The following is a 22,309-nucleotide window of genomic DNA, read 5'->3' on the forward strand; positions in this document are numbered from 1 at the left end:
CACACACACACACACACACACACACACACACACATAGTCCCGATATACAAGAAAGGGGATAGACAGGAGGCACTGAATTACAGGCCAGTGTCCCTAACCTGCATACCATGCAAGCTGATGGAGAAGATTGTGCGAAGAAAGCTAGTGGAGCACCTGGAGCGAAAGAACTTTGTAACACAGCATCAACATGGGTTCAGGGATGGCAGGTCCTGCCTCACAGGGTTACTTGAATTCTACGACCAGGCAACAAAAATAAGGCAAGAAAGAGAAGGGTGGGCAGACTACATATTTTTGGATTGTCAGAAAGCCTTTGATACAGTGCCACACAAGAGGCTAGTGAAAAAGCTGGAGATGCAGGCTGGAGTGAAAGGGAAGGTACTCCATTGGATAAATGAGTACCTAAGTAACAGGAGACAACGAGTCAGTGTGAGGGGTGAGGTCTCAGATTGGCGAGACGTTACGAGTGGAGTTCCGCAGGGGTCAGTCCTTGGACCTATACTGTTTCTGGTATATGTAAATGATCTCCCAGAGGGTATAAAATCGTTTCTCTCAATGTTTGCCGATGATGCAAAAATTATGAGGAGGATTGAAACTGAGGACGATAGTAGGAGGCTACAAGATGACCTAGACAGACTGAGTGAATGGTCCAACAAATGGCTGTTGATGTTCAACCCGAGTAAATGCAAAGTAATGAAACTAGGCAGTGGAAACAGGAGGCCAGACACAGGATACAGAATAGGAGATGAAGTACTTAATGAAACAGACAGAGAGAAAGATCTAGGGGTTGATATCACACCAAACCTGTCTCCTGAAGCCCACATAAAAGAATAACGTCTGCGGCATATGCGAGGCTGGATATCATCAGAACAGCGTTCAGGAACCTGTGTAAGGAATCATTCAGAATCTTGTACACCACATATGTAAGACCAATCCTGGAGTATGCGGCCCCAGCATGGAGCCCGTACCTTGTCAAGCACAAGACGAAGCTGGAAAAAGTTCAAAGGTATGCCACTAGACTAGTCCCAGAACTAAGAGGCATGAGTTACGAGGAAAGGCTGCGGGAAATGCACCTTACGACACTAAAGACAGAAGCGTAAGGGGAGACATGATCACAACCTACAAAATCCTCAGAGGAATCGACCAGGTAAACAAGGATAAACTATTTAACACTGGTGGGACGCAAACAAGGGGACACAGGTGGAAACTGAGTACCCACATGAGCCACAGAGACGTTAGAAGGAACTTTTTCAGTGTCAGAGTAGTTAACGGATGGAATGCATTAGGCAGTGATGTGGTGGAGGCTGACTCCATACACAGTTTCATATGTATATATGATAGAGCCCAGTAGGCTCAGGAATCTGTATACCAGTTGATTGACAGTTGAGAGGCGGGACCAAAGAGCCAAAGCTCAACCCCTGCAAGCACAAATAGATGAGTACAAATTGGTGAGTATACACACACTCACACACTCACACACTCACACACACACACACACACACACACACACACACACACACACACACACACACACACACACACACAGTGGTGACACGAACAAGACATGTAGTAGTGTGGAGGAGTGTGGTAATCATGTAACGTGGTGTGGTTGGGTCGGCAGCTCAGGCCTATGTCAACACCACCAACTTCCACGTGGGGGAGATGGCGGCCCTGATGACCAGCGTCAGCGGCGCCGAGAACAACTTCGAGCGCGTCTCTGGACCCTTCAGCTTTGCCTACGGCGTCAGGTTGAACGCCAATAATAAACAGGTATTTCCTTGTATATTTTTTGTGTACTCGCCTAGTTGTTGATGCGGGGGTTGAGCTCTGGCTCTTAAGTCTCGCCTTTCGACCCTCATTAGTTCAATTCCGTGATTTTTTTCACTTTTTTTTCTTATATTTACATTTAAAACTGCGCATCGAATTAACTAAAGCAACTTCCTCATCTAGTCCGTTCAACTTGCTTCTATATCAACTTTTTTAATCCCCTCATGTACTCACCTGTGTGTGTGTGTGTGTGTGTGTGTGTGTGTGTGTGTGTGTGTGTGTGTGTGTGTGTGTGTGTGTGTGTGTGTGTGTGTGTGTATGTGCGTGCGTGCGCGCGCGCACAAATATTACCATACAATATAGTATAAATAACAAGGCATTGAAATTCTCACAGGCAATATTACTAATAATAGCAACTTTACTCCATGTATTATTACTATTTATTATTATAATTACGTTCTCATTTTTCTTTTCCCTGACCTGGTCTGTCCCTCTTCCTGTCCTGGCCTGTCCATCTGTCCTGTACCCATGCCGGGCTGTCTCCTGTGGTTACTCAGTGCCTGTCTATGGTGAACTTCGTGAGCAACACCTCCTGCATATACGACCCCAGCAAGTGCACGCAAGGCCTCAGCTTCAGCATCTGGGAGAGGAAAAACTTTTCTCTACAAGAGTTCCTGGGCGCCCGCAACTACTTGTCGTACCCCATGCAGTACCTCCTGTCCACCGGTACGTCCACCAACACTTGTTTTGATGATCTGATGTTCGTCTTTCGGATGCGTAGATGATCTTGACTACAATATATCAGTTCGAAGGTTGATGGCTGTGTGTCAGATGGAGGATGAGACCAGTCTTTGTCCGGAAGGCTCCCCCGCACACCGACACGTGTGGGTGGCGGCTACTGCAGAGGTGGAGGTTGCTCTAGCTTTGCACGCGGGGCATTTCCTCTGGACCTCTGCAGTCCCTCTATTTTCTGCCGGATGATCCCTGTAGGACTTTACTTTTCCAAGTTGGACGATCCTGAGCAAGTGACTCCCAAGTATTGATGTTAATGTCCAGGTCTTTGAGGGTCACCTTGAGGCAGACCTTGAATCGTTTCTTTTGCCCCTCAACAGAACGAGTGCCCTGGTATAATTCTCCATACAGCATTTAGGCAGTCGGCTGTCAGTCATTCTGACAACGGGGCCTGCCCATCCGGCCTGAGTTTTCTGTAGGAGGGTGTAGATGCTGGGAATAGCGGCCCCTTTCAGGACCTCCGTGTCCGGGATTTTGTCCTGCCACTTGATGTGGAGGCAGCTCAAGTGAAAGTGATTTAGTTGTTTGGTGTGTGCTTTCGACAGTTCAGGTCTCGCTGGCGTAGAGAAGGGTGGTGAGTACCACTGCAGGGTAGACCTTCAGTTTGGTGGCAAGGCTGAGGCCCCTCCTTTGCCAGATATTCTCACGGAATCTTCCAAAGGCGGCACTGGTCTTGGCGATCCAGTTGTTGACTTCTGCATCAATGTTCTCTTGAGAGAATGGGGCCAAGATATGTGAAGTTGTCAACTGCCTACAGGTTCTGCCTCTTGACAGTAATGTGCGGTTCTTGGTAGGGTATTCTGGTGTGGATTGGTACATGACTTTAGTCTTTTTGGTGCTGATGATGAGACCAAAGTTGTCGCAGGCTTGTGAGAAGCAGTCCGTTTCGTTCTACATCATTTACTCTGGGCTGGCGTTGAGGGTGCAGTCATCAGCAAACAGGTTTCCTTGACCTTTGTAATGGCCTGTAGGTGCCTGAGGTTGAACAGCTCACCGTCAGTCCTGTATCTGATGGATATTCCATCCTGGTAATCATGGAAGGCGTTAGTGAGCATGGCCGAGAACTTGCCAATCACAGTGAACTTGCCGGGACAGCCAAACTTCTCTTATTTTCCACAAGCCATCTCTGCTAACCGTATCGAAGGCCTTGGTTAGGTCGACGAAGGTCACGAAGAGGTTGTTATGTTGCTCTTGGGATATTTCTTGGAACTTGCGTGCAGCAAATATCATATCGACAGTTCCCCGTTCTGCGCTGAAGCCGCACTAGCTTTCTGGAAGGAGACCCTGCTCAAGGGGTTGATGGAGACTGTTGAGCAGGATATGAGCCATGATCTTCTCGGCGATGGACAGGAGTGAAATTCCCAGTGATTATCGCAAGACTGTCGGTTGCCTTTCCTCTTATAGATGTGAACCATGCTGGCATCTTTAACTGTTGTGGGACCTACCCTTCATTCCACATGGACTGGAAGAGCTATGTCAGTTTCTCCATCATGGCCGGGCCTCCTGTTGTGTATACTTCAGCAAGGATTGCATCTGATCCTGGCGCCTTGCCACAGGAAAGCTGCTTGATGGCCTTCCTGACTTCTTCTGTGGGAGGCTTATTAGGGTCCAGGTTGATCTCTACTTGAGGTAGGCGAGCAATGACCTCATCGTTGAGGCAGGGTGGTTAAGGACTTGATCAACTTGTTCAACCCATCTGTCCAAGATCAGCTTTTTCTTTGTCAACAGTTGAGTCTCGTCTGCACTGAGGAGAGATGTGGAGCCAGAGGGCTGTGGTTCAGTTACAGCCTTCAGAGCGTCATAGAAACGCTTGGTGTCGTGACTGTCTGCATAACCTTGGATTTCATCGGCCTTCTTGCTAAACCATGCATCCTGCATCTCACGGAGTTTCCTTTGCACCATTCTTTGGGCACTGGCAAAGGCATCTTTTTTCCCTTGTGATGTAGGGTCTTTCTTTGGTGCATCGAACAGTGAGTTTTTTTATAGCAATACCTGTATCTCATAGTTTTCGTCGAACCAGTCCTGGTTTCTGTGGGTTGCTGGTCCGAGGTACTCGAGGGCAGTAGAGTAGACGGCATCTCTGAATAAATAATATTTCTGAATATAATGACTCTGCATCTCTGAATATAATGAATATATACTAAACGAGGCTAAATGTGTGAAGGTAATTGGTGTTCTCAATGTGAAGAGAATGTGATGCGACAGGTCAGCTAGAGAGCATAGTGTCAAGTATAGGTTGTACCGTGAAGTATACTGAATGTGGTGTGTTCGGGTGTAGGTGGGGACACCGACGGGCACCCTGGCGTGGCACTATACAACCAGGGCCTCTTCCTTGTGGCACTGGTGTCAACCGGCAACATGTACTGGAAGGAGAAGGTGGTGGGGTCAGTGGGCAACTTCACCTGGACCAACATTGGCATACGATGGGATCCCACTAACGGTATCGAGGTCAGTCTTCCTTCATTCTAAACATATCTTTTATCTCTTTTTCTTGAATGTGAGCATAATGGCAGAAGGAAAACTTTCACTTTAAAGGTTTTCTTGTCCTATCATTCTACCACTGGCAAGTGTGAAGTCTCAATTCCGAGGCTTATAAATCCTTAATGATCATTTTAAATCCCATTACCACTTGACTACATCAGAAATCTTCTGCAACATGTAACTTGCATCCTACATTCTATTATAACTGTATTTGTGTAGTATAGTCAGTGTCGTTGTCCATCATAACCGCCCACAACACTCCCCCTCTCACCCACAGGGCTTCATCAACGACAGAAGTGTGTTCTTCAAGAAGACTGGCGTGGCCAGCACCGGACAGACGACCCTCAATCCTCCAGAAGTGATGATCGGGTGCCACAAGGATGCCACCAACCTCGACTACCGCTACTATGACACTGGAGACTTGGACGAACTGGCCTTCTGGGAGAGACGCCTCGCAGACAACGAGACCGTCTATTTCCTGGGCGGCTACGGTCAGATCTGCCTGCCTGACTCTTCCTTGTATACATATTCTTTCCTCAGATTATGATGGCTTAAATTTTAGAAAAGCTTAACATGTCAGGGCTTTTAAGTCGTGTCCCTTTACTAATTACTAGTTCACAGTCAGGCATTTAACTGTCACTCGATCAGATAGTTCTTGACACCTCAAGCGTTAAATTGTTCCTTCGTCAAGTAGTTCCTCACACTCAGGTGTTTGACTGGACCTCTGTCAGGTAGTTCCTCACACTCAGGTGTTTGACCGGACCTCCGTCAAGTAGTTCCTCACACTCAGGTGTTTGACTGGACCTCTATCAAGTAGTTCCTCACACCCAGGTGTTTGACCGGACCTCCGTCAAGTAGTTCCTCACACTCAGGTGTTTGACTGGACCTCCGTCAAGTAGTTCCTCACACTCAGGTGTTTGACCGGACCTCCGTCAAGTAGTTCCTCACGCTAAAGTTACTGTCTGCCCCACAGAGGGAGAGCAACAAAACATGTCGCCCGAAGAGTTTAGCAAGCTGCTGGACTCGCCGGACTCCATAGACCTGAGTGACCCGGTGCAGCAGCAGGAGGCGGTGGGCGCCCTGGAGGCCATGACCGACCCCGACTACAACCCTCCCGTCGTCCTCACCAACAATACTCAAGGTACCAACACCACCGCACAACACCGCAACTTGTCCACAACCGAATTCCCTTAATTATGATATTTTGTCGATAATTGTTATCTGACGCACTGATAGTTACGTTCAGCTTAACTGTTATGGCATACATTTTGTATATTTTAAGTCAAGCCTAACTTAGCAACGTGACCTAAACTAAATAAGCCTATTTTCCTATAGGCTTGTGCAATATGAACCTAATTTAGTAAATATATTTACTACCCTAGATGTAAAGAGTCAGATGTGTCTCATAACTTCTCTGGGAGTGTGCAGCTTTAGGAGTAGAGAAAGTGGTGGGTTTTTAGCAGATCACTACACATCCCTCCCTAGTGACCGCTGTCCTGCTGCCCCGGGGGGGGGGGGGGGGGCGGCTTGGTGACACATCCCTCCCTAGTGACCCCCGGGGGGGGGGGAGGTGCTTGGTGACACACCCCCTCCCTAGTGACCGTTGTCCTGCTGTCCCCCGCGGGGGGGAGGGGCGCGGTGATACACATCATGCGGATCTTGCAACACGATTTCCTATTTATTTTTTTTACATGCAAGCATGCGTATAAATACAATAAAACGAGAACAAAACAAACAGAACACAAATCACAAAGCAGAAAAGTACAAACTTACCAAGACACTAAATACCGCCCTGACGGACCAGCAACAATACCGGCCTGACGGACCAACAACAATACCGGCCTGACGGACCAACAACAATACCGGCCTGACGGACCAACAACAATACCGGCCTGACGGACCAACAACAATACCGGCCTGACGGACCAACAACAATACCGCCCTGACGGACCAACAACAATACCGGCCTGACGGACCAACAACAAAATCCAACAAAAAAAGTACAAACATAATGCAAGACATTACAGAAATAACAACAGGAAAATCCATAGTACCCAAACCCGCTCCCAACAACCCAACAACCCAACCATCGAAACACAATACAAAAGGAGCCTACCGGCCCAGGGAACCACACACGGAGAGGCACAAGACATAATGACAATAAGAAGAAAGGAAACATAAAAATAAAACACATAAACAAACAGAAATTAACATCGGCAATTCATGATAATGGGAACAAAAACAGTCACGGCCACACAAGCAGCCCGAAGGACACGCAACCACTCCACAAATAAGCGCACACCGGAACTCACAGATGCCGAAGAAATATAAGAAAATTCACTTTTGCAAACAGAGTGGTAGACGGTTGGAACAAGTTAGGTGAGAAGGTGATGGAGGCCAAGACCGTCAGTAGTTTCAAAGCGTTATATGACAAAGAGTGCTGGGAAGACGGGACACCACGAGCGTAGCTCTCATCCTGTAACTACACTTAGGTAATTACAGGAACCGGAAAGATCGAACACGCAAGAACCAGGAAAACAAACCTGGCTTACACACACACACACACACACACACACAGGACACAGGATTAGTGGGGGATGAGTTAGTGAGTGTGGTTGGGATGGGGAATCTCCAGGGGACGGGCTACCAGCATGACAGTGAATTACTAAAGAGAAGGACCATTATAATACTATGAATGTAACAACTCTTGTATATATCTAAAAAAAAATACATGGATTATTCAAATCTGGGGCACCAACAAAACAAGAAAAGATAGAGACGGAATAATATGAATTGCATGAGATACTGAGATGTATTGGAGCATTAATGGCAGGAAACGAGGTGGACATCAGCCGCCGGGTTGTACCTTACAATTGTACCAAGAATAGACCTGTTCTGGTGCAATTCTCCAATGAGGAGGCTGTGGAGTACATAATGAGGAACAAGCATTTACTCAGAGGAAGTGAAACCCATTACAATGTGTTTATTGAAAAGTTTGTGGCGAAAGATGAGCAAATAGCCCACAAGAATAGATGGCAAGCACGACACCGTACCCCTAGCCTCTCAGGTAGCCTCACCTCCCAGGTCACATCCTCCCCAACTCAGCCCTCCTATACCTCCCACCTGCCTCAGCCCCCCAAAACCCCCCCTGCCCCTTCCACATTTGCACCTCCCCAACGATTCCCCTGCCCCTGCTACATCACACCTGTCAACGACCCCAGTGGGTCAAGCCATGCCCTCCCCAAACTCACCTTCCCATCCCCCCTCCCCTACTATCCCTTCCTACTCCCCTGCCCCTTCTACCCCATTGCCTTCACTTCCATCTACTCCATCCCAGCTTCCACTGCATCCCTCTTCCACTCACCCCCAAACCCCACCCAACCCTCACCCCTCCTATGCCCCTCCAGCCCACATTTAACCCCCTCACCTTGTGACCCCCTAACACCTTCCCCCATCTCCCTCTTCCCCTCTTCTACCCCAAAACCCCCACCTACCCCCGATTCCCCCCTAACTAATACACCCTCTCTTCCACTCCCAGCACCCATGCTCCATTCTCCTCTCAGCCCTCTGCCCTCAATATCCCTCCCCCCCCCCACTTCCCCAACCTCTATCTGACTCTCAGTCTCGCTCTACTTCTCAACTCCCCTATGCAATTCAGACCCTAACTTTCAGACCCATTATGCCCTTCCTACCCCCCCCTAGATGCCCAGACCCCATTCGCCTACCAGGCACTCCCAGGCACCCTCCTAGCACCCCCCCCCAGGTAACCCTCACAGCCCCCACTCACCCCCCCCCCCATCCCCCCTCCAGACCCCTGGTGAAAGGGGGAACTCTGACACCAGAGTTTCCAAGAAGAGTCTCAAGGTTTGGTACACCAATGCTGATGGGGTATCCAATAAAGCAGAAGAGATAAAAGAAAGAGTTAGTGAGGCAGACCCAGACATAGTGGCAATAGCGGAAACTAAAATAAATGGCATGATCTCGGATGCAATCTTTCCAGAGGGTACCAGGTGATAAGAAAAGAAAGGACACAGAGACAGGGAGGAGGAGTGGCACTCCTAATAAAGCGGAAATGGAAGTTTGATGAGATGGAAAATCCGGGTACCAGTGAAAGCACAAACTCAATACATGGAAATCTGACAGTGGATGGGAAGCAGATTGTAATCTTGATACTCTACAATCCCCCACCAAACAGTAGAAGGCCCAGGCAGGAGTATGAGGACAGCAACAAGACATGTATAGATGAACTGCAGAGGGCAGCAACTATAGCGCATAGAATGAGAGCGAAGCTGCTGGTCATGGGGTACCTAAATCACGGAGAGATAGATTGGGAAACGAGGAATCCCCATGGTGGGGAGGAGACCTGGGGAGCGAAGCTGGTAGACGTTATTAACAGGAATTTCCTAACACAGCATGTGAAGGAAGACACTAGGGAAAGAGGAGGGGATACGCCCAGCCTATTAGACCTCGTTTTCACCCAGAATGTAGAAGACATCGAGCATTTGGAACATGAAATACCGCTAGGAGCCAGTGACCATTGTGTCCTAGTCTTTGACTACATGATGGAGCTTAAAATTGTGACCAAAAGGCAAGAGGTCCGGGAAAGGAGACTTGATTACAGAAAAGGGGACTACAGGAGGATAAGGGACTACCTGGGAGAAGTGCAGTGGGAGGAAGAACTTAGAGGAAAAACAGTGCAAGGTATGATGAACCAAGTCATATGGAAATGCAAGGAGGCTGAAGAGATGTATTCCAACAGTAAAGGAAAAAAGCAGGAGGGAATATAATAACCCATGGTTTAATATACAGTGTCAGGAAGCAAAAGTGAGAAGCAGGAGGGAGTGGAGGAAGTACAGAAGACAAAGGACAGAGGAAAACAGGATTAGATGTAACAGAGCTAGGAATGATTACATTAACATAAGACGAGTGTCGGAAAGAAATTATGACAATGATATTACAATCAAAGCGAAAAAGCAACCTAAATTACTACATAGCCATATAAGAAGGAAGATGTCGGTAAATGACCAAGTGACAAGACTGAGGAAAACAGAAGGGGCATATACAGAAAGCGACAAGGAAATCTGCGAGGTACTGAATGCAAGTTTCCATGGAGTGTTCACTACCGAGCCAGAGTGGCTCCCATTGTTAGAAGAGATTACTCCACCCCCCCCCCCCATACTCTAACATCACATGAGGAAGCTGCCACCCCCCCCCATACTCTAACACCACATGAGGAAGCCTCCACCCCCCCATACTCTTAACACCACATGAAGAAGCCTCCACCCCCCCCCCCCCACAGCCACCAGCGCGAGGCTCCGCTGGTTCAACACGACCGTCACCAACATCAGGAGAGTAGCTGACCCGGACGACCAACCCGCCTGCATCAATATTGCTGATGCTTCCAAGTCTTTGGTGAGTATTGATGTCCATTGTTGGTCATTGATGCGTGTGGGTGTTGGAGAATACATGCATGTATACGCTCATGTGTGTGTTTGTATATGGGGATTAGTTGTGTTCTTGACAGGAACGGGTAACTGAACAGGAACATGGGGTAATGCATTATGGGAGTCTTGGGCAGGCTTCCTCCACTCCCCCATTACTGTAATTGTCTCATATATACCCATTTTCTGCCTGCGTCTTCCAGGACCTGATTGGGACGATGAGCAACCTGATGGACTCGAACAGGAAGGAGGACTGGAGCCTCTACCTCAACGCCACAGGCAGAGATGCTCTCAACCTCTGCGACGATCTTGAGTCTCACTTCGACACCATCGCTCAGAGTCTACAGTGTAACAATGTCACCGGGTTCACCGTCATTGTCACCAAGGACCACGCCAGTAAGTGTTGGGTCATGGTCACTGGTGGGTCCTGGTGACTGGTGGGTCCTGGTGGGTCCTTGTTACGGCCCTAATGGGACGCAACCGGGTTCTTTTCAGGTGGTACTAAAGTTCTGGTATCCGGCCCCAAGTTAGTAGAGGCTTTCAAGGGGTGAGCTCAGTAATGCAGGTAAAACAAAAGGGGAGGTACATTAAATACACCAGTTCATCACTTTATCCATATATAATTATTTTTCCCATTACCATTTATATATAAAACTCTTAGACGGAAGTATTACTACATTATATGTACAACAATGTCTCTCTATGAAGACACTAAACACTCGGCGAAGCTCATTCGTTGCAGTCTTGTACTGTGTTTCCTCATCCGTGGCCTACCCTCAGCAGGTACCAGGAAACAACGATGAGTCCGCCCTGGCCACGGGCCAGCCAAACCACAAATCCGCTAAGTGCCTCTTCATGAAGGCCCACAACCACAGCCCAGCCTGTTGCTGGCAGGTACCAATCAGCCTCGCTGTTGGGCCACTTCACTTGCAGATACTAGGGTAGCGAGCCCTAGGCAGGAGCGTCGTGCAACTCGCTGGTTACTCTCCTCTTCAGCACCTTAGTCAGTTGTCTCTTCTACCAGCCAGCCCCGGATACGGCGAATCCCGTCACTGCCACTCCACAGGCAGACAGTAGAACACTTCACAGTCCTCTTCCAGCAGCGGCTCACTGCTTCCTTAAAACAGACTGGTGTAGAGACCTTGGCTGCCCTGGGTAGACTGACTGTTCTTGTATCACAGCAGCCCTACGTCGACTCTGTGAACACAGACACGTCATCAGTACACTGGAACAGTACATGGGAAAACTAGGACATATCACTTACTGGCTTAGACACAAACGTACACCTTTTCACTCAATAGATGGCGCTGATTGTCTAAGCGTCACCTCACCAGAGGTCAGCACCGGCTGCTTCTCGAGCTACCAGGACAAGAATCTAGTATTTCTGGCTTGTATAGTCTTGTCACTACTAGATGGCGTTGTCCATGTTGTGGGGGTTTCGGGAGCGGACTCACAGATGGCGTTGACGTCACTGCTCCGTGCTCCGACGATGAACTTGGGTTCGAAACAGTCCTGGTGACTGGTGGGTCCTGGTGACTGGTGGGTCCTGGTGACTGGTGGGTCCTGGTGACTGGTGGGTCCTGGTGACTGGTGGGTCCTGGTGGGTCCTGGTGGGCCCTAGTGACTGGTGGGTCCTGGTGACTGGTGGGTCCTGGTGACTGGTGGGTCCTGGTGACTGGTGGGTCCTGGTGACTGGTGGGTCCTGGTGACTGGTGGGTCCTGGTGACTGGTGGGTCCTGGTGACTGGTGGGTCCTGGGTCCTGGTGGGTCCTGGGTCCTGGTGGGTCCTGGTGACTGGTGGGCCCTGGTGACTGGTGGGTCCTGGTGACTGGTGGGTCCTGGTGACTGGTGGGTCCTGGTGACTGGTGGGTCCTGGTGACTGGTGGGTCCTGGGTCCTGGTGACTGGTGGGTCCTGGGTCCTGGTGACTGGTGGGTCCTGGTGACTGGTGGGTCCTGGTGACTGGTGGGCCCTGGTGACTGGTGGGTCCTGGTGACTGGTGGGTCCTGGTGACTGGTGGGTCCTGGTGACTGGTGGGCCCTGGTGACTGGTGGGTCCTGGTGACTGGTGGGCCCTGGTGACTGGTGGGCCCTAGTGACTGGTGGGTCCTGGTGACTGGTGGGCCCTAGTGACTGGTGGGTCCTGGTGACTGGTGGGTCCTGGGTCCTGGTGACTGGTGGGCCCTGGTGACTGGTGGGCCCTAGTGACTGGTGGGTCCTGGTGACTGGTGGGTCCTGGTGACTGGTGGGTCCTGGGTCCTGGTGGGTCCTGGTGACTGCTATCAGTGTGATATTCATGTCATTAATAATCTGTATATATTAACATATCAGTGGTCGTAAGCCTATAAACAGTTAATTATTAATCATATCAGTACTCGTGTATGTTATCTGTGGCCTTCACACAGTAAACTGGTGGTCACTTATTGTATAATATAGGATAGACTGGTCATCAATCCTTAACTGTACCACACAGAAATCACATTAGCATGATGCATCAATGAACAAATCCACAAGGGCCGTGACGAGGATTCGAACCTACGTCGGAGATCATCCCAGATGCTGCCTTAATCGACTGAGCTACGACATGGTCAAAAGAGTTGAAACCAGAAGTTCTACCTTTTTTTCTTGATCCTGCAGCCTCTCCGAGAGAGAACTCAGGGTTTTACACAACTCTCCCATGCACTCGAGCTATGTCAATAGTCCATTCTAACTCTTCGCCCTTACTTCATTACACATAGTAACTCTTTTTACCATGTCGTAGCTCAGTCAATTAAGGCAGTGTCTGGGATGCTCCCGGACTTAGGTTCGAATCCTCGTCACGGCCCTTGTGGATTTATTCTTAACTGTTGCCTCTGTTCACCCAACAGTGAACGTGTACCTGGTTGTTGAAGGGTTTGGCGGGTCACTCGTATGCGTTACATAAGGCAAACAAATTTTGTACCAGAACATGAAAGCGGCTCGTGAAAACAGAAAACTGTCCCGTTTTCTGTTTTGCGTCCTCTGGTAGGTTAGGAGACCACACTTTAAATTTACCGTTTTCTGGAGGTTGGGAGACCTTAGGAGGGCGGGCTGGCCATGGTACAGGCCATGTACCTATTTCTAGTTCCTCTAGTGCTAGTATTTTCTAGTTTACCGCTAGTGTTAGTTCACCAGTTTACTTCTATTGTAAGTTCCTTTGCTCACTAGTGTTGGTGTTATGTGATTCACCTGTGTTGTTGTGTTCTTCAGATCTTCAGATGGACAAGATTCCGGTGCAGCAGCTGGCGTCTGCCCGCAAGCCCTTGTCCACTCCCAGCTACGTCAACCCCTCCCAGCTGGCCGACACCTGGGGCAACCGTGCTGAGAAGGTCGAAGGTGGGCCCCCCCCCCCCCCTCTCTCTCCTCTCTGTCTCTGTCTCTGTCTCTGTCTCCTCTCTCCTCTCTCCTCTCTCTCTCCTCTCTCTCTCCTCTCTCTCTCCTCTCTCTCTCCTCTCTCTCTCCTCTCTCTCTCCTCTCTCTCTCCTCTCTCTCTCCTCTCTCTCTCCTCTCTCTCTCCTCTCTCTCTCCTCTCTCTCTCTCTCTCCTCTCTCTCTCCTCTCTCTCTCCTCTCTCTCTCCTCTCTCTCTCTCTCTCTCTCTCTCTCTCTCTCTCTCTCTCTCTCTCTCTCTCTCTCTCTCTCTCTCTCTCTCTCTCTCTCTCTCTCTCTCACATACATACATACATACATACATACATACATACATACATACATACATACATACATACATACATACATATATATATATATAATGTTGACCCAGTGTTGTGTACAATAAAGTGTGTAATAGAGAAGTGTTGTGAGTGAGACACGAGAGTGAGGTGGTGGGTGTTGACTCTTGCAGTGCCCAACAAGCTCTTCTCTGACCCCCGCTGTAAGACCCGGACCATCAACGTAGTCTCCACCTTGTACAACAACTACCACAACATTTTGTCACTACCACTCAACCTTAGTGCAAGGTGAGTCTCTACCCCTTGTTTGGCCCTCACTCACACGTCCACCTCCCTCACTCACTCGGCACACTCCCTCACTCACCCGGCACACTCCCTCACTCACCTGGCACGCTCCCTAGTAGTGTAAATTGAGACTACGACCGTGCACAACACCTGTGCAGGTGAGCCAATTAGGCCCCTGCAGAGGTGTTGCACACGTCCGTAGTCTCGTGGGGTTCAAACAGGTAACAGGTACGACCGTCAAACAGGTAAGGCACCCGAACGCTCGCTCCCCCACCTATGTGGTATGTAGCATAACTCATGCCCTATGTGGTGTGACATGGCCCATGTGGTAGGTATGTGGCACTCCATTCTGGTCTAGGCTGAAGGGTAAGGGAGGGGAGGGAGGGGTGAGGGGGACCTCCTTTGTTTACAAAAAAATATTATGGGTGCTTCGATCACAGCTCAGTTGCCGGCGGGACATCCCAATGTGAACACACTCGTGTATGATACGAAAACTAATGGGTCCTCTTAGACCAAGTGTTGAAGGGTTAGGACCAGACGCTGAGATGATAACGGTGCTGGAAGCTATGGTAAGAAAATTATACGTTTTTGGTAAAATATACACACTTCACTCTGCCATTTACCCTTTCCTACATACAATAGACATATTGTTTAAAAAAAACGAGTGTGTGAGGTGCACTACCACTCCCAGCCAAAGCTCCTGGGTGGTCCTCTTCACTCCTCTCCCCCCTCACCCCTCACCTACTTCACACACGCTTCCCTAACCGAACACCTAAAAAACTCGTCCTCCTAGGCTCGTCTTCCCATGGGAGGGTGCCCCCTTCTCCGCCCTCAACATATCCTTCTCCTTCCTACATACTTTAACTATATATCCACATATCATGCTTAACTCTGTTACATACTCATACACATTCATATTACATCTACTCACATGCACACCTGTTCCTATACTTACACTTTTATCCACACGACTCAACCCCCAATGAGACAACGACCCGGTGTGCCCAGCCACCCTCTGCGACCCATAAACACCCCACGCGACAACGTACGCGCGCCCCCGGGGATCCCCCGAACCCCAAGAGACTACGGACGTGTGCAACACCTCTGCAGGGGCCTAACTGGCTCACCTGCACAGGTGTTGTGCACGGTCGTAGTCTCAATTCACGCTACTCTCCCTCACTCACCCGTCCCCCTCCCTCACTTACCTGTCCACCTCCCCCAACAGGGTGTTCAATGCTGAGGCCAAGTACAAGCTCCTGTCCCGAGTGATTGGGGTGACACTGTCCACTGACCCCATCCTGCTGCCCAGTGGGGTCGCTGACCCCAAGATCCCCCGCTGTAACCCTGACCCCAGCGTGCTCACCGTGTACCCCATACTGGTCACACTGCTCCACCTCGATCCCACCGTCATCCTCAGGAAAACTCTATTCCACAATGATGAAAACATCGTATACGTGAGTATTGCGTCTTGTGGTTAGTGGCGTGGTTGTGGTTAGTGTTGTGGGCAGAGAGGTGAACAAATATCTATTAATACAGAGATTTGTTATCATTAGGTTAGGCTACAAATAATACTGTGTTGTAGAAGGTATTACGAGCACCGAAACCAATCAGTGTTTTTCGCTGTAATAAATTATTTCATTGTAAACTAAATTTGGAACTTCTCGGCAGATGTAGACGATGAGTCACAATAACGTGGCTGAAGACATGATCACCAAACACACCAGAAGATCCAAAAGAGACGACGTTTTGGTCCGTCCTGGACCGTTATCATGTGTGATCTTAAAAATGGTCCAAGACGGACCGAAACGTCGTCACTTCTCCATTTTCTGAGGTGTGGTTTGGTCGTCATTTCTCGCCAGAAATCCGAGAACAGCGACTTGCTTCTGCTAGTGACTTTTTCCAACACCAAACTCCATGAAGGAGGCTACGCTGGCAAATCAACCATGTTCCTTTTTTAATTTCCTTTGTTACAGTAGATTTCTGGAGTAATGATTGTAGATTGTTGTTTTTAATTATTAAGTAATTCTACAGTTTTAAATTAATAATTTTAATTCGGAAGATCTCGGATTTTTATTTAATTTACAGGGTTTTTTTTTAATTGACTCAGGGAATTAAGTTGAGTAATTCCAACAGCCTAAGACCACGTCATGGTAAAAATAATGCAATCTGGGACCCGACTGAAACCTCTAAAGTTCCCGAGGCTTACACTGCCTAACCAGGCCAGGAGGAGCCGACTTGATAAGGGGATAGAAACCTCGTGGTTTCTTAATTTTCTGGTATGTGGTTTGGTCATCCATATATAGCACATATTGATCATATGGTCATCAATATATAGCACTTATTGATTATATGGGCATTGTGACGGTAACGCGTTGGTGTTCGGCTGTTCAAAGCTAGGGGTATGGCCTCGTCACATAGAATAAAAAAAAATAGAAAATCTGGAACTTTGTCTGTGGTAAGGTAAGGAGAAGACACACAAAACACAAGTAAATTTTAACAATGAAATTTTAATTACGTTAGATAAACAAAACATGAATAAAATGGACATACAAATTCGTATAAAAAAATCAATCAAAATAATAAGAATAATTAAATGGCAAAATGAAAAGTTACGTTAAGACAAGTGAGCAATAACAAGCTGTGCAATATACAATAAAATGAGAGGTGCGGGAATATTGGCTTTAAGCTATCACCTCTCTTAGTACACGTAAGCCAAAGCTCAGTCTACCAGGAAGAAGTGTTAACCGTATGAAAGCACTGAATATTCTGAGGACTGAGGTCGTGGCGGCCCCAGACATCAAGTAGTATGGTGGGTGGAGTGCAGTTGCAGCCAGACCGACGGCCAATCAGCGAGGAGCCGGCAACAAGACAGGTAGTTTGGCGGTTTGAGGCTGAGCAGGTATTCCTGGCTGCATACGTTTTGCTCTCTGGCAAACCTTGGAGATGTTGTTGTCGTTGTTGGACATTTCTTCCATAGTAGTTTTATATATTTGTAACGACGTATTTTTGGAGTGAAGAGCAGGCTCAATCTCTTGAAGGAGATTATCGTCACAGCATCCATATATATCATGTACTATATAAGACCAAGGAATGCTTAAGTTTGAAATTTAGCTTTATTTCTGACCTCTAAAAATTTAAGTACAAAAGATAACTTTTTTGGTGGTCCATCACTGCATATTGGTACTTTCTGGTGGTCCATCACTGCATATTGGTACTTTCTGGTGGTCCATCACTGCATATTGGTACTTTCTGGTGGTCCATCACTGCATATTGGTACTTTCTGGTGGCCCATCACTGCATATTGGTACTTTCTGGTGGTCCATCACTGCATATTGGTACTTTCTGGTGGTCCATCACTGCATATTGGTACTTTCTGGTGGTCCATCACTGCATATTGGTACTTTCTGGTGGTCCATCACTGCATATTGGTACTTTCTGGTGGTCCATCACTGCATATTGGTACTTTCTGGTGGTCCATCACTGCATATTGGTACTTTCTGGTGGTCCATCACTGCATATTGGTACTTTCTGGTCGTCCATTGTAACATGGGGGGGGGGGTTATCATCTCTGCTCTTCACTTCAATCCCCTTCACCCTTACCCGTATTCTATTTACTTCTCTTCTACCGAGGGACCCCAGAGCTACTTTAAGCCGAATCCTACGCCACTTGGTCTTAGCCGTTTTGACCGGCTAAGATTCTACAGCCTCACGATGTGGTACTAGACTCCTAGCCATCCCTAGAATCTCCTTCTGCTGCCACCACCAGACCATTAACACGAAGCGCAATAACCGGGGTCTGGACCGATTAAGCACTCAATAAACCTTGGGGCTTGATCCTCAGTTATTTGGAATAGGAGGGAAGAATCTACGTTAAGTGTGGGGAATTATAGCAAACAAAGGGATAGCTGAACTCTTACGCTTTGTTAGGCTTGCGGCCCAACTAAACTCAGCCTCGTGGATGCCACGTGACAAGGACATGAGACATGGAAATAATGAAATGCAAATTACAACTAATTGGTTTATTTAATCAAAATCTAAATAAAAGCACTCCCTATAGTTAACACTCCCTAGAGGCATGATATGAACTATTTTCCTATACAAAACTATAGCAGACTACCTTTTACTGCAACCAGCTAGATGTAATGCTGATCGTGGGGGGAGAGGTGGAGTTGGGGTACCTCTCCCAGTTGTTGACTGGCCCACACTGAATCTCCCTCGCTCTGCCTGCCTCACTGAAGCCAGAGCTAGGGGTATTCCTACGCCAGGCTCACGAAGTTTACTAGCAGGGTTTAAGGTGAACAACTAATCTCTGTTGCACTGAACAACCCAGATGGTTGAACTCCTTTTAAACTGAAGGTAATTGCACGGGCATCTTAGGGATAGGCTATTTCCAGTTACAAAATGGCTATTTGACCTTTGAGTATTACTAAATGTGGAAGGCTTTGGTGACCTGTGACCGCGGGGTCATTAAGATTGCTCCGCGTCCGAGGCTAGTCCCGGCTAGTGACGTCACTGATGGTGACTTACTCAGTATCCCGACTCTTGAGAATACTTTTGATACTTTAAACAGGAATACTATTGAATACAATTTGAATGAAGACTTGAATTTCTCTAAATTACTGAATTCTGTAAAATAATTCATTATATGTTGCTTAAGACAAAGGCGCCGGCCATTTTGTGACCTAAACTGCTAATCCTAGGAGAGATGCTTTGTGCTTCCAGAGTCAGCTCACTACCACTTGACTCCAAACTTTCCAAACCCCCATCTTGAGATGATTACACGTAGATTTCCCAGTCTATGAGAAACCATACTGAATAATTCTTACAACAAACCTAGTTTGTTACACCATCACGGCATATTGGTACTTTCTACTATATAGTTACTATGAGTACTATCATTGGAGGAGGATGGGTTGCTCAGGTTACAGTAAGGGATATATTTATACTAGAAGAGAGCCTGTCTGTCTGTTCAAAGTTGGAGGCCATACGCTTGGGGCGAGCCTCACCTAAAATGGCAGAGTTCATCCCTAAATGTTCATCCCGTCTGGGGTACGGGATGAACATAGGATTATCGGAGTCACCAGAATTCAAAAGGGAACAGAGTGCCAGGGCCACATGTAGTTCACCATGATGATTTTTGACACTGACCGCCAGCTACACTGCTAAATATTTTCAAAAATAACTTTTGAAAACACTGTTCTCAAACGACGATCTATGACTCAGCTGTCGAGGGGAGGATCTTCCTTTCCTACAACTTGCGATTGATAATGTGTCGTCTTGGGCCACCAATCATGGCTTCAAGTTGTCTTCGCCTAAGAATTGTGCTTTTACTCGGAAACAGGTCATTCGTCGGCCGCCATTGTTGCACAATTGTTCACTTCTGTGTAAAAACTCTGCTAAGCCCTTGGGGTTGAACTTTGAACTTTGGTCATCCTATATCTCTTACCTCCGAGTCAAATGGTTTAGGTCCCTTACATTACTTAGTGTCCTATCCCATACTTGCTGGGAAGCTGCTGGACGCACACTCCTAGAAGAGCTGTCTAAACTGGATTATGGTTGTCTCACCATCTCCCGTGCGTCTCCTTCTCACCATCTCCCGTGCGTCTCCTTCTCGCCATCTCCCGTGCGTCTCCTTCTCGCCATCTCCCGTGCGTCTCCTTCTCGCCATCTCCCGTGCGTCTCCTTCTCGCCATCTCCCGTGCGTCTCCTTCTCGCCATCTCCCGTGCGTCTCCTTCTCGCCATCTCCCGTGCGTCTCCTTCTCGCCATCTCCCGTGCGTCTCCTTCTCGCCATCTCCCGTGCGTCTCCTTCTCGCCATCTCCCGTGCGTCTCCTTCTCGCCATCTCCCGTGCGTCTCCTTCGACTCCTCACCGTCCTGATGCTCTGCACAATGCTGGTTTACGCCTCAGCTCTGGTGCCTTTCGTTCGTCCTGTATCCACAGCTTGTATGTTGAAACCGGCGTCTTGTCGTTACAAGATGGTCGGCATGGTTACTGCCTTCGCCACCTCACACGGTCTGTGAAACATCCTCATTCTTGCTTTTGCTGTGTTTTAGCTGTTGCCTCTCCTGGAGGCCCTCTACCCTTTCACCACCTTCCTTTTTCTTTAGTGATGTCTGGCTTACAAGCCTCCCTTAGTGTTTGTGTTGACAATGTCGCTCCTCGTGTCCTTCCATCCTTGCCCTCCCCCCCCCCCCCCCCATGGAGCCTCCCATTTGCACAGTGTTGCAAGACTTTGACCCACATGGTAAAAATGTCTGCCATTCCTATTGTTATGAAAGGCCTTTTCCTTAAACATTTTTCTTCGCCCTCGTTGGCCTGTTCAGAGTCTAAGTCTGCAGATGGTTTTATCTATTCCGTAGTCTTTCCAGACTACGGAAATGCCGCCTATACAATATACAAATACTATAGAGATGCCTATATGCCGCCTGCCTCCGGAGGCTAGCAGCATTTTCACGGCTGAACTCGTGCGATTCTGTATGCTCTTCTACTGCTTCTCCCGCGTCAGCGATCCTTTGTCCATGTGTTTGACACTAGCAGTGTTATCATGGCTCTGGAGTCAATTAATCCTGTGCATCCTGGTAGTCCAAATCCAATATTGGCTGTTTCTTATCTTAGTAAATTTAAAACAGTTATGCAGGCTTCCAGCCGTATTTGTATTACCTTATATGAGGGTGCGGACACTGCCGCTAAGGAAGCTATCAATACGTGTCCTGTTTCTGAAAAGACGTTCTTTATTCAGATTTCTACCCAGTTATTTATTCATCAATTCCAGACCATTGTCCGGGTCGCTGGTGTTGTGTTCCAGGCAACACCTGTGTGTTCTAAGGTTACCCACATGTTGAGGTGAACAGTAATATCAATATGACATTACTGACACGAACGCGGGGAGAGTCGTGAACTGGAACGATATTCAGTACAGATAAATGCCAGGACCTGAGCTTGGTAAATTATTACGGCGCCGTCTGGCAGGTCAATGATGCAGATTTAGGCAAAGCGGATTCGAAAAGAGACTTCTTGGTTCAAGTTAGAGTAAGTTTATGCCCAACCACTTGGGGCTGGACGGTAGAGCGACGGTCTCCCTTCATGCAGGTCGCGTTCAATCCCTGACAGTCAAAGTGGTTGGGCACCATTCCTTTACCCCCGTCCCAACCCAAATCTCATCATAAAGTCGCTTCATATCCTGAAAAGTCTCCTAGACCCTAGGTGAATGGAATTCATTCCTCATCTCTTCAAAGTGCCATATAATCGAAACTGGCGCTTTCTGCTGATAACCCCATTCAATTCTATTCAAGTAAGTTTAATATAGACAAATACATCCAAGGATAGAGTAGCTTAGGCGAGTCCTTCCATGTTGGTTGTGACTGGCGGAGTGCCGAGGCCACAGTGTGCCAACCAGTAACAAAGCAAACACAATATTTGAGTTTATAACGAGTTGTATCACCAATAAACGTACACACATCACAATGCAATTATGGCCCAGGTGAGGCCACGATGTATGTCATGGCACGCTGTTTTGTTCACCGTGTTAGAGTGGACAGTGGTTCCTTCGAGAGAATCCAACATAGCATGAAGGGTGAGGCCGTGTTATTGACGCACTACCGCACGGGGAGAGGTTAAGGAAGCTTGGCGTGCATGGCTCCGTCATGTCCAGGGGTCGTCGGTGGACTACGTGTACCACTCGGCCAGATAGAAGGAAGGTCTGAAGCTATGAGACTAGATCAGAGCCTGTAATAATCGCTGTAAGGTGAGGAAGTTTAGTTCAGTACGAATATTTGGAAACCTGTGTTACCAACATGGTGGAAGCATCATCACAAAGTATTGTACTATCATGTAGCCAGTTTTCTTACACTAACCTCTGT

The 22,309-nt window shown here is 48.0% G+C and overlaps 1 protein-coding gene across 1 annotated transcript in view; it reads left to right on the plus strand.

The window, feature by feature from the left end:
• Window positions 1–22,309, plus strand: part of LOC123753959 (adhesion G-protein coupled receptor D1) — a 47,298-nt gene that overhangs the window by 6,228 nt on the left and 18,761 nt on the right. Inside the window, exons 2-11 of the mRNA XM_045735984.2 lie at window positions 1,619–1,767; window positions 2,322–2,490; window positions 4,835–5,004; window positions 5,315–5,528; window positions 6,011–6,178; window positions 10,337–10,449; window positions 10,682–10,874; window positions 13,705–13,830; window positions 14,337–14,451; window positions 15,674–15,902. Coding sequence (XP_045591940.2) covers window positions 1,619–1,767; window positions 2,322–2,490; window positions 4,835–5,004; window positions 5,315–5,528; window positions 6,011–6,178; window positions 10,337–10,449; window positions 10,682–10,874; window positions 13,705–13,830; window positions 14,337–14,451; window positions 15,674–15,902 — 1,646 coding nt within the window. The remainder of the gene's footprint in view (window positions 1–1,618; window positions 1,768–2,321; window positions 2,491–4,834; window positions 5,005–5,314; window positions 5,529–6,010; window positions 6,179–10,336; window positions 10,450–10,681; window positions 10,875–13,704; window positions 13,831–14,336; window positions 14,452–15,673; window positions 15,903–22,309) is intronic.

The sequence above is a fragment of the Procambarus clarkii genome, chromosome 1 (assembly GCF_040958095.1).
Source record: "Procambarus clarkii isolate CNS0578487 chromosome 1, FALCON_Pclarkii_2.0, whole genome shotgun sequence".
Taxonomy (NCBI): domain Eukaryota; kingdom Metazoa; phylum Arthropoda; class Malacostraca; order Decapoda; family Cambaridae; genus Procambarus; species Procambarus clarkii.